Source organism: Mastacembelus armatus, chromosome 15 (genome assembly GCF_900324485.2).
Source record: "Mastacembelus armatus chromosome 15, fMasArm1.2, whole genome shotgun sequence".
Classification (NCBI taxonomy): domain Eukaryota; kingdom Metazoa; phylum Chordata; class Actinopteri; order Synbranchiformes; family Mastacembelidae; genus Mastacembelus; species Mastacembelus armatus.
Genome location: NC_046647.1, coordinates 4,020,262 through 4,033,445, shown reverse-complemented (window position 1 = coordinate 4,033,445; position 13,184 = coordinate 4,020,262). Strand labels below are relative to the sequence as shown.

Below are 13,184 nucleotides of genomic sequence, written 5' to 3'. Positions count from 1 at the left end.
CATATGAAGGCTCATTCATTTCATGGCACATTCCATTGTGTATTTTGGTAACTGTAAGGGCAATCCTGTATCTCAAGCAGGTTTGCATATTCTGGGCATGGTGAGGTGGTGCTTACCAAAGCCCAAATGACATTCACTGGGGACAAAAGAGGGTAGTGGGACCTCACTCTCGGTGGGAACAGGGTAAAAATAGATCTGAGTCCTTCCTATTGTTCCAACTGCTTCCACCAGATCCATCGCCAGGTCATCCCTCACCAAGCACAGCTGGGGCGGAGGCAGCACTGGCACAGACACATGAATGCTTGGCTTGGCAGGCATGAGAAAGGAAGAGCAGAAGGAAAGGACATAGTGTTTTGTGATGTTAAAGGTGAAATGAGAGAGGAAATCTGGCTTGTGTATCCTGAACAAGCTTTTTATTGATGACTTAATGAAGTTTTAGTGTCATATTAACTGGCTGGCTGGCACTGATGCCAGGATTTATTGTGTATTCCTAAAAGATTGATGATATTCAAATAATGGCTGAGTGACAAATATTGAATATGATCAGATAGCAAAGACCAACTGCTATTACAAGCAAGTTAGTAACCATTACTGTTAAGTGGAATTACCTGTACTTTGATAGCTAATCTTGAGTGAGTACTGAGTTTGCATTGATAGCAATTAGTATAAACAATAAATAATCTAAAATGGTAGCAAATCAAAAAAGAGAGAGGCTTCTTGATAAAATATAATAAACTTAATCAGTGGAAAATGAGAAATAAAAGCCAGTTTCCTATATAAGCCTCTTTCAGATAAAGGTCTGGTTCCCTGTACGGTTAAAAGCAAATCAATTATTTACATATAAACATCCACCCATCCATCAGGGGTAGAGTTTTTGAGGCTTTATCGATCTTACAATATGCCAGTTAACATAGCATGACCACATGAGAAGAAAGTGTAAGGAGAGCTTTTAAAAAGAGATTTTAATACAGGGAGGGCAGTCAAACCTGGTATTCTGTCCCAGAGTAGGTAAAATCAAGGATTCAGAAGATCAATTAGTATTCATATTTAAATGAAGTCGTAATGTGTGCTATATAAACCTTCCCTCTTGTGCACCCACAGCACCCTGCTGAGGCTCCTGAATGCTCAGCTGACCTCCCCATCCCTCTGGCCATAACATGGACCCCACAGGTATGTCCAGGAACTGTATGTACCGGTTTTTTCATTTTTTGTATCTATTAAGTGAAGTTGTAGTCAGCATTTGCAGTGCTGCAAATAAGTGTTCTGTGATCAGGATTGATGCAAATAGTTGAAATAGGCAGGACTAATTTTCAAAACTCAGTATTAATTTAAAACCATTAAAACTGCTGTCTATTCATATTTGACAAAACGTTGCTGCAAAGTGTTAATGTAACACCTAATAATCATAAACCACACTGAACCACATTAAAATATGCTGCTTTTTATGTATGTCTCACTGATTTTCTAACTACATAACAGAAACCCTGAACTCTGAAAATAATATTTTCTATCTAAGAAAAGCACTGAATTAAACATCAGTAGTCAGCCTATGATATCGCTTTCTGAGGTCAAATATTTAAGTTTGTTGTAGACTCAGTTTAAAGTTTGATAAAAGTGAAAATTGTCAAGCCTGTATAACTTCAGTTATTAGGAACTGTCATTTCATGGAGCTCAACTCTATATGCATTTTATGATATTCTCTAAACATTTCTCATCATTTCAGACAAGGTCCACTGTGATTAAATCTCTATAACGGCAACACAACAATTCACAAAAATTTTCAATTAAAAAGTCACTCGTCCTTAGAATGTTTCATTTAACTTTAGCAATCCATAGCTCACCCAGCTGTACTTGATGTACAAACCCAACCTAGAGAATCATATTGAGTTTCATGAATAAACAGTATTTTTTCAGTCCTACATTTCTCACTCTTTATATTGCTGCATGGATATTTGGAGCTGTGGGTTAACAACACTCCCATGGTAGATCAGACCACTGTCAGATGTATTGTGTAGCACCAGAACTTACTTAATTATAGTTCCCATAATAACTACGTTTACAGTTGTAGCGATTCAAAACGTCACACTTTTTTTACCATAGTATGTTTGCAATGCCTGACAGTGGCTTTGCATCAGGGATGCAGTGATCTAAATCCTGCACTGTGGTAAAAAAATAAATAAAATAAATCTAATGTGCAGTGCCTCTGTCTGCCACCAGGTGTCACAAAACCTATTAGCCTATTCGTGGCCTATTCGTGGTTGCGTGAATAGGTACAGCAGCAAATAAATAACCTAATTATAATCTCATGGGCTTCTCAGGTTTGATGTATCTAATCAAAGATCTATTAAACATGGAGCACCACACCATAGGTTACTAAAATAGTAAACACCATGTACAATTAGCTAGGATTAAAACAGTTTTAGGAAAAAGGGTTGGCTGATTGTCTTCATAAAATCAAGTGAAAAATTCCTAAATATTAAAGTAAAACACGATTCGCACACAATAATCTGTTTCTATTTAACAGCTACTACTGTACATTCTTTCATTTACTTTGTGATATAAAACAGTGGTGGACATGCATGCAATGGTGCATAAAAAAAATCTGACTTCCCCCACCTTCCCCACCATCCCGAGTAAAAAATTATGTTCATGCACCAGTGATATGAACCCAAACTGTATTTATTTCTGAACAATCACATGACCTTTATTATACTTTATATACTAGATATTTCATCTCTGTAAATAAGGCAAATAATAATGGCAAACTGAATTGTGATCACATTCTTCATTTGTAAAAGGTCATGGTCAGTAGACATATAGTAGACATTTCAAGGCTACGACAAATGTCCAGCTATTATGTCACAAGCATTATGCCAAGCCTGTCACATTTTTGTATTATACAAATATGTTTGATATTTTTGAAGGGTGATGTTTCCACTTAATGTTTTTAGTGTGATGTTTTGAGGCCAATTGAGACTCAAACCGTGATTAAGAGCTACACAAATCCACTTGAGTCATCCTCTACTATCTATTGCATAATTTGACAAAACACTTCTCCACCTGCCGTATTAAGACATTTTCTTCCAGCCCCTCAAATTTAGTCCAGTATAATTGGCAATACAGTGCTTTGATGTAAAACCAGCTGTGAGCTCTTTGTATCTCTTTGCCTCATTATTGTTGTTTGTCGTCTTGCTTCTTTCACTACAGCTCCGCTTTTCATCGCTGCCTCTGCCTCTGAGGCTGTGTCACTTATTTACTCTCTCTCTCTCTCTCTCTCTCTCTCTCTCTCTCTCTCTCTCTCTCTCTCTCTCTCTCTCACACACACACACAGTCAGTCACAGTCACCTTGTCCATCATAAACTATTGCACCATATCTGAGCACTGGTCTTCCAAGAATTTCAAATATATTACGTGTGTGTATGCGTGGATGTGTTTGACAGTGTTGGCAAATCAGAGAAGAGGTAAGAGAGAAAGAGAATTTGAGCAGAGATATGCTAATGTGTGGGTGTGTGTGCGCGTGTGCGTGTGCGTGCGTCTGTGTGTGTGTGTGTGTGTGTGTGTGTGTCTGTGTCTGTGTCGTTGAGCTGATACATGGCAGGCGTACAGTGAGGACCAGCTTAGAACAGTGCTACCGTATGGAGCCTGTCTGCCTGCTGGGCCGTTGATGGATCTCTCCCACACTGCAACATGAAGTATGTGTGTTTATGTGTGTATATACCGTATGTGTATGTATGTGCTTGCATTGGTGCCAAGTGTGTGTTTGTCTGATGTGTGAAGGATGCGTGTGTGTGTGGTGGAGGGGGAAGGGCCTGTCTGTCGGCAGTCCTGACATGTTCATTTGAATGAGTAATTATTGCCTGCTCTGTTGCAGGGCCAAGACGTGCCACACTGCGTATGTGTGGAACTAGAATGGAAAGAAAATAAACCTGTGTGTATGTGTGTGAGTTTGTCCTGTATGTGTGTGTAATTTGTGTATAGTTTGTGGCCTTTGTACTTGTAGACTGTGAAAAAGGGGACTTTTAATAACCAAAACCTGCATGTATTAAGAGACTGAGATGTGAATAAAAAGGTGGATGTGTGTGTGGGTGCCTGAGTAGTGGTCACCAGAGCCAATGTTGAATGCGCATCATAATTGACTTTACAGTATTTGCTGTATATGTCTATTGCCTTGTGTTTAAGAAGCATATCTTGTATAGCTTGACAAGTTTATTTAGTAATTATAATACAATGATAGCTGAAGATTGACACTACCAGGAGTAGGGCTAAAAACATTGTTTAAATAAATAAACATTAAGCTGTGATTAATCGTTACATCTGGAAAATTTCAAAAGGAAATTGTCTCTATATTACTTGTTTTGTCTGATTAAAAGTCTGAAACACTAGTTCTCAACCCAAATGATAATATTGCCTTTTTAACTTGACAGACGGGTGAAACATTTCAGCAATTAATGAGAGCAAGATTTGAGAAAAAGCTGGTTCAAAATGTGTAGAAGAATGTATTTCATCTTTGCTATCCTATTAATCATCTATAAGATTTAATTTGAAAACGGGTAAAAAAAATCCCAAGTTTTAATTTGTAATAGATATGAACATTTCACTCTTCAGAGGTTGTAACCAGTTTTTGTTGTTTCATTTTATCAGACCATTGTGGCCAAAGTTACCCAAGAGCAGAACTGTTTTATTGTACAATTTTTGAATCTATGTGATGATGGACCTTTATTTGTGAGGCTTTAATTGTGTTAAGTAGGAGTGAATTCTTTCAGCATGACTGATTTTCCCAGCTAAAATGAGGTCTGTCAGAGATCATCAGTATATAAAGAGGACTGAGTGAGATGGCCAAGGAGCAAATCACAACATAAGATTTAGTGTCACTCATACTTTCTTACAGCCTTCTACTCTCAGCCATGTTCTTCTCTCAGCTAGAGCAATAATTCATTTACCAGCTCTTCTTCCTTTTTGTCCTTTCTGAACTGGGCCTAGCGTAGTTATCCTGAGCTGTAACCGTAATCATGCCACTGGCATTAATTGGGCTGTAATTGCTGAGGCTCTCAGCACCTGGACGATGCTTAATTGTGTGCACTGTGCTGGCACAATGACCCATAATTTTTGGTTCATTTTTTCCCCTAATTTTTTCCCTCTCATTCCATCTGTATTGCTCTCCCACACTTCTGTCATACTCCCCTTCTCTTCTCTATGTGTCTTTTCTTGATGAACATGTATGTGCCTTAAGTTGTTCCAGTTTTCAGTCACCTGGTGGCTTGTCAACTGCTCTTGCAGTTCACTCTTCTTGGCTCAGATAAGACAGTAGAAGGTATTTTGTTGTAATCAAAAATGTATAATAAAATTAAAGGATTCTGGTAAGTGCACTCTCTTGAACATAAACTTAATCACAGTTTTACTATCTCCAATCTACTGTGGGAATTAGCTTTATGTACTATGCAAATACTAAACTTTTTATGTGACTTACCAAAGAAGTGAACCTAGATTCAAACACCAACACAGGGAAACTGTTTACATGCTATAGTGTATTAAACTCTGTGAAGATATATTTCGTAGTAGTGGGTCTCTCCACAGGCATAAATAAACTTGACGACCTCACTGCAGACAAACCTGCAGAATGTAACTGTAACCAGATTCTGGTAGCTAAGAAATAGCTTGCAGTATCTAGCTGCCCAAAAACCCACAGGTTTTCATTTTTACATTTCTGTTTGAGCTTTAGGGGTGTCGGTGAGCGCATTTGTGAACTTTGGACGGAGCCAGGCTAGCTGTTTCCCCTGCTTTCAGGCATATTGCAAAGATAATCATTCCTTTGAGCTTATCGCAGACATGAGAGGTCTTCACATCTAACTCTCAGAGTTGATGTACATAAGTGTGTTTCTCTCATCCATTCAAATACAGGACTAAGCAGTTTAAGCAAAACATTATATCCACAAGTCCTCACCACTATAATTAAGTCTACTTTAAAACGAGTCAATCAGAGATTAGACAGCTACTAAGGCTGCAGTAACAGAAACGACAGTTACAGTTTGGGCAATGACGAAGATACTCAAAACAGAGACTGCTTCTGGCTTCAGTGTTGTATCTGACATCTGTTTTGCTCTGACTTGATAGAGTACTCTGCAGCAGCTCCATAAGCAGTTCATGCTGGTTTTGGAGTCCCTGACAGAGTTTTGGGATGTCTTGGACGAGATTGACAATCAGACCTGGATTCTGGAGCCAGAAAAACCCAGCCGGTGTGACACCATGAGGCGGATCGCCATTGGTAGAGTGCAACATGTGCTGGATTTCACCCATTAATGTTGATCAACACTAATTATCACACATACAGAAATGCTCTACATTATAAAAAAGTAAGTTATTGTTGAGGTACATACCTGTGTGTTTGTACAGGCAACAATGTATCCATCAAAGTGGAGTTGGATCCCAGACACCCTAAGATGCTGCCAGAATGCTGCCTGCTGGGAGCTGAGCATGGTGCGTAGGACCCCAGAGACATTGCAACACTTCAAAGCACAAGAAGTGTATGCACCATTACACACCTAAAATGGACACACTATATTTTAGCATGGGAAATCCTCTCTTCCCTTTTATAGTCTTGAAGTGCCCTTGAGTTTTGTGAGTAAGCTGTACACTGGCAAGAAAAAGCTTGGAAACACCTACACATTTATGTATTTTTATTATCTTTGGTTTTATCAGTTCAAATGTTTGAAAATGGATCACAAATCACAAAACAAAACCAACAATTAATTTTAAAGCATATCTGAACACAGAGCAATGGTCAAATTTGTTTGTTTACTTTCCATCAGAAAAAAAAAACAAACACCCTTTGCAGTAAAAAATCCTGGCATTCTTCTGAACACCACAAACTTGGACTTATCAGTCCATAAGACTTGGTTCCAGTTTTGTAAAGTATGCTGAGCTTAGTGGTTTTTACTTGCCAACTCTGTCCATGAGGCCAGCTGACTTGAGTCTGCTGTGTACAGTGCCTATGCACACTGGTTTCTCTTCTGTTTTATTCAACAATGCAGCCAAGATGGGAGCAGTGAAACGTCTGTTTCTCAAGTGGGACACTCGTAAGTACTTGTCTTCTTGGACAGATGTCCACTTGGGCTTTCCACTTCGTCTTCTGTCCTGATTGGATGCAGTTATAGCATGTCTCTGGAGACTGTAGTGTGAGAATCTAAACTAAAGAAAAAAAAGGTCATGCATGATCCAATGTCTATAGCTTTTCTTTAATACTGCTGTGGACTCGTTCTAAAAAGTAAACTCATCTGGATTTTGGCAGCTGGATAGTCACTGGACACTGTTTGAAGTGAAGTTACTGTGTAAGAGTTTGGATTTTAACACCTGAGGGTGATATGCCTCCCATGAACCAGGAGCAACAAGACACCTTTCTTGTTGCAACCACGCACACATCCAGGCTGAGGGAGAGGACGCCACAGAGGGATCATCACAGCTCAGGACCGAGACCCCCAGAAGACCAAACAGGCAGACCTCAACCCAGCCAAAGACACACCACCCAAACACAAACGGACCCTGGGCCCGAGGCCCCGTGAGTCCAGACACCGCACACCCATCAAGCACGGGGCCAACCCCCACCAGAGAGGCCTGCGCTCCACACCCCAATGGGCAGCCGGCACCCACCACGACAGCACTGGCCAGGGAGTCCCAGGAACCACTGTGCAGGAGGACAGGCAGGAAGCAGAGGAGGAAGTCCTGCTGCAGGGAGCAGGGCCGACATACCACGATGCCTGCAGGTGGCGACCATCACAAGTGCCAGCAGCAGCGAACAGTGTAGGGGTGAGCTGTGGACCCCCGCCCCATTCACACACACATTTACTGATCCCGAAAGAACTGCCCTAGGGCCACCCCGCCCTTTACCCAACCCTCCGTTCATCTGCCCCCAAGGACTTGTGTTGAGCTGAATGAAAAAGGTAGAGGGAGTAGGGGTCACAAGAGGAGGCAAAACATGCTCTTTCCATGAGCCAGCTTCCCAACTGGTCCCAGGATATGACCCCAGACCAGACCAGGAAGTGAAGTCACTCCGCCCAGGCAGGGTTGCCTGGCCCCCCGAGGCCCCATCCCCAGCAGCGGAAGTCGAACTTCTGCAGCCCCCTAACCCCCCAGCCCACAGAGCCCACACATAGCCTCTCTTTTAGACATTAAAACGTAAATTTTAGATAGTAGTTTAGGAGTTGACAGGTTGATGAATTTGCTTACCATTGAAGGTAGGGATAAGTAAAGTTGGTTACCTTTGAACTTAGCTCGAATAATGGATTTCAGTTGTTAGTATTCAAGGAATTTATTGCTACTAATTCCATGCTGTGTCCCTAGTTCCTGGGATAAATGTTCTTGATTGGATAATACCTTCAAGATATCTTATACCTTTATCATACCACTTTAAGAAACTTAGCATTTTCTTTCTTATTTAGCAGGAGGTCAGGATTGTTCCAAATTTGTGTAAGTTTTAAGGAATTACCATCAGGCTTTCAGAGAAGTGTTTATGTTAATGTTTAAAGCAGCTGTGTTCTTTAGAAGTAGAGCTGATGAAAGGTAGGTTACAGTTGATTTTTTTGCTCTATATACCTCCAGGAGTTGTCAAGTGGATTACGATGAATCCATTTAGAGATATATTGTAATCTAGTGGTCATCAACCTTTTGTCAGCCAAGATCACTTTTCATGTCAGACAAAAAGCAAAGATCTACCGTACCTTTTAGAAGTTTAAAAAATAAAATCCCATACAGAAGATCAATTGTGGAAGAATATCTTTTTACTAGCAAAACATTTTGATCACAAATGTGACAGCTGATGTACAAATATAGAACACAGTATCTAAAACTTACACTGCACTTCACTGCAGTTTATATTGGCTTCCAACAACTGAAGCATGTCCAGAAAGAATGACATGCCAAAACATTAAAAGACCAATTAATCTGTAATAGTGCTGACAGAGGTGTCTCGTTTTCTGTGTGTATAGCGAAAATATATTATACATGGACGGATATTTGACCGTGTGGGCTAAACGTGCACACTTAATGTGACTACTTCAATACTGATAACAGCCCTGTTTAGGCTGGACCTTATCAATTTAGCCCCGGGGCTCGTTTGATACCAGGTCTTGGTATCCATCCCTAAGTATGAAATACTGACAGAAGGCAAAACCAGGCTCTTCTGGTAAAACTCGCCAGATTGTACGCGGCGCAGTGCTGAAAATTTGATTGGCACACCATTGAACCAATCAGTTAAATGGAATATTGGTCTTATAACAAACATATTTGCAGCAGTGCTCTGATTGGTGAAACATAGTAAGTAATTTTTGACCCTTAACGACTTTGAATGGCATAAAGATTAACTTGTTGATCGTGATTGACGGGTTGACGACCACTGTTATAATCTGTTTGCCAGGAAATAACAATAAAAATCTGGTAATTCTAGACCACCACAATCTTTTGCCTTTTGTAGGGTTTTTAAACCAATTTCTATAATAATTTAGGAATTTGGTCCACTTACTTGAACCAAAGAGGTGAGGGTTTAGGAGGATTTTAGGGAGGATCATCATTTTTATGTTTGTGATTTTTCCTATGACTGATATAGGCAAAGTGTTCCATCACCCGAGGTCATCCCCTTATCGATTTCAACAGAGGTGTAATTTAGCTCTATCAAGTCTGACAATCTGGGAGAGATATTACCACCCAGATATCTAATGTTGCCTGACTGAAGAGAAGATGTAGACAAAGATTGGAAATCGCATTTGTACTACCTAAAATGGTAATACTGTGAATTTAGTCCAATTGATAGAGTAGTCTGAGAGTTGAGAATTTGTCTATAACTGATTGTTTCAGAGTGAGTGCTTTGTGAGATTGAGAGGAAAATACATCATCAGCATAAAGGCTTTTTTTTATGTTGTACATCTTCTGTTTGAACTCCGAAAATATAATCTTGTTGAATAGCAGCAGCTAGAGGCTCAATAAAAAAGGTGATTAGAGAAAGAGAGTGGGCGACCTTTGAGGACTGAACCTTGTGAAAGTATGATCATTTGTTCTGACAGATGCACTTGGAGAACTATACAGTGCTTTCATCCAACCTATGAAGGTGTTTCTGAATCAAAATTTTTGTAATGTGGAAATACGGAATCCTGTTTGATCGGGGTCGTCACGGATCTTCCTCGCCTGTTCTGGGATGCCCAAAACGACCAGATTATGTTTCGAGCTTGGAGCTCAATAATGGATTCCTTATTTTCTTCTGAGATCTTCATGTCCTCAGTTAGAGATTTCACTGAGCTTCAGAGCTCTTCTCAGATGTCAAGTCAGCCACCTGATTCTGGTTGAACTCCAGAGACTCTCGCAAGGCCTGAAATTATTTGTGGAGTGCTTCCACTAAGGAGAACCTGGTATCTAGGCTGGATAAATTTTTATTGATGCCCAGTGATGAAAGGGCTCCTGGGGAATTCTGGGCCTTTTCAAAGGGGGATCTGGCATTACTTCCTTTCATCATAACTTCTTGGAAGCACTCCTTGCTGTAGTCAAAGTTCCTCCAGAATGGTAATGTTGGTGATAATAAAGAATATAATAATTTTACATAACTAAAGCTGTTTTGTTCTATCCTATTAGTTGATAGACAGTAAATTAATTAGTTGTCTACTGTCTATCACCTAATCAATTAAAATTCTAATTGATTGGCCTTAATGGAAAAAATTGTGTCCTGTGCCCCTTCGAAAGGATGATATCACTGTAACAAACAGCAAGTTTGTAATTACAGTGATCTGAAGTATCACAGTGTACAGTGAAGTACAAATTCTGCCTATGCTGCCATTATTCAGATCAGAAGTTTTTCACTGATTTCCGCAGCTTGCCTTCAGTCAGGCTAGTTGGATTGAGTGTTTTGTATTTTCATGTCAAAAGACTTGCTTCCAGAATGGCGCGTTTTCATTCTTGCCATGCCAACATGGAGGCCATCAGTGAGCTTTAGCTTTCTATTTAAGTTCCTGTCAATTGTTGGCCATTGTTTCTGTAAATCCAAGGTCATGCAACTCCTAGCCTGTTGCCTAGCAATGCAACGCCAAAGATATTAAAAACATACGCCTCAAGATGGGAGGCAGTGACAACCATCAAGTGCAAGGATCACACAAAATATTGCTTTTTGCATGCAGAAATAACTAATAATGAAAGTGATGAGTGTTGCACAGAGACCAAGCTCCCCTTGGAACAGGTGAAGCAATGATGCTTCTGCTTGTCTGATGGTGGTGACGCTGATTGTCATGAAGGACATTGTTGTCAAATATGAGCAACATTTGAGAGCATACAAAGCATGTTTTTACAAGACAGTCTAATTTTCTGAGGGCTTATAAACAACAATAGCACATCTGCAGGCATTTGAAAAAGGGTTTTAGTGTTTGTAGAGTTATGTATTAAAAATATAAAATCATTTCCTTTCTTTTTTTTGTTGTAGTGGTTACTCCATTGCGAAATAAGCTGAATTCCAACATGCACTTGTGGTAAGGTTCTCTACATCAAGTTATACTTGAATGAATGACTGGATGTAGTTTAAATTTATTCATCACTAATCATTGTTGGTTTTGCTGTTTTTCCTGGATTTCATGAGCATTCCCTACTTTTTAATAGTTAAATGCAGTAACATTATCAGTGCCAATCCCTGCATACCAGGTCTACTGCTCTGATGGCAAAGAACCATCTGATTGCAGATGAAGACATAATTACTCTTCATTTTGAAATACAGGGCAGATTAAAAATTTCACCACAGGTTTTAACATTTACCTCACTGCATGACATGTCTGAGGAAAATCTGCCTGCACCACTGTTCAGTTTGAAGCTGCAGAAATGCTCTGTATTTTTTTTTTTCTACTTTTTCTTTTTTCATACCATTGGTGAAAGCCTCCTAATCATCCCCCAGTGTTTTTTGCAGGCTCATTTGCATGTGGTTAATTAGTGTGTGAAGGAGCTGTCTGTGGTCTGCTGGCAGGAACCCGAACTCCAGCGTCTTGCACAACCTCCGTGATGTTTTGAAGATCAAATTCCCGTCACCTGCCACCCACGAAAAATCTGTATGTCACACAGTTGCCCCCTTTCCATTTCAGAAATGTCCATTCATATCAGGATTACCTCTAGGCGTGTGTGTGTGTGTGCGCGTATGTTTATATCTATGCATGGATACTCCTGTTTATCTCCTTGAGCTTCAAGTTAAGGGGGCGGACATACAGCACTACGTATTTTTCTGTCTATTTCCATATTTTTCTTTCTCTGTTTTGTTTTTCCAAGAGGTGGGCAGAAATTCTCCTTTAATTGGGTTGTTTACAGATAAGATCATTAGAATAACAAAGATGGCAGAATTCTCTGCACTATCAAATCGCTTTAATCATGCAAAACCATTTATCTCTCTTTTTTTAACACTTGTTTTCCCCTCTCCTCTCTGCGGATGGGTTTAAAGGGCGTTGTGTTTATCCGCTGTCGCCGCGTGATTAATGCCTTAGCTTCATTAACATTCAGAGGAGTGCAAAAAAGTTGAGTTGGCCAGATGTTGATTTTTTTTGTTTTTTTTTTTTAAATACCTGCCATCGTCTTTCTTAATGGTTGGCTCCTGAAAAACAGGACCTTCTCATTACACCAAAATGCAAACAAGAACAGTGAGAAGGAGTGTGTGAGTGTGTTGAGACAAACAACCTTCTAGTTATACTATTTCTGATATCACAGTATTAGTGGTTACAGAGGTCCTGCCCAAATCTTCACACCTGTACCAAGCCTGTAGCTTAAAAAAATGTGCTACTTATTTCCATTCATTGATTTCATTGAGTTTGTGTATACAGGACTTCAGCGTCGAGTGTGGGATCTGTTATTCCTACCGTCTTGAAGCTGCCATCCCTGATCAGGTGTGTAATGACCCTCGCTGTGGCCAACCCTTCCACCAGGCCTGCCTCTATGAGGTATGAAACCCCACCCACACACACACACACACACACACACACACACAAACACAAAAACAGGGAGTGCAGCATCTACAGATTTTCCACTCTCTGTCAGCACCAGACTGCCTTGCTGAGACACTCTTCAGCGCTGATCAATGAAACGTTATGACAAGAATAGACAGGAGCATTTGGTCTACATTATAAAAAATGAAATGGATACACTAATAGGTAATTTGTTAGTGCTCCTCAAGCAAATGTTACAGG

The 13,184-nt window shown here is 40.0% G+C and overlaps 1 protein-coding gene across 5 annotated transcripts in view; it reads left to right on the top strand.

Moving 5' to 3' along the window:
* Positions 1-13,184, top strand: part of fancl (FA complementation group L) — a 33,922-nt gene that overhangs the window by 17,526 nt on the left and 3,212 nt on the right. For 2 of the 5 annotated variants that reach the window (XM_026310138.2, XM_026310137.2), the window contains exons 7-12: positions 1,102-1,170; positions 6,112-6,262; positions 6,391-6,474; positions 11,450-11,495; positions 11,981-12,062; positions 12,822-12,938. In XM_026310138.2, coding sequence (XP_026165923.1) covers positions 1,102-1,170; positions 6,112-6,262; positions 6,391-6,474; positions 11,450-11,495; positions 11,981-12,062; positions 12,822-12,938 — 549 coding nt within the window. Of the gene's footprint in view, positions 1-1,101; positions 1,171-6,111; positions 6,263-6,390; positions 6,475-11,449; positions 11,496-11,980; positions 12,939-13,184 lie in introns of those variants that run through there. The other 3 variants (XM_026310136.1, XM_026310135.1, XM_026310140.2) reach the window with 2 other exon arrangements.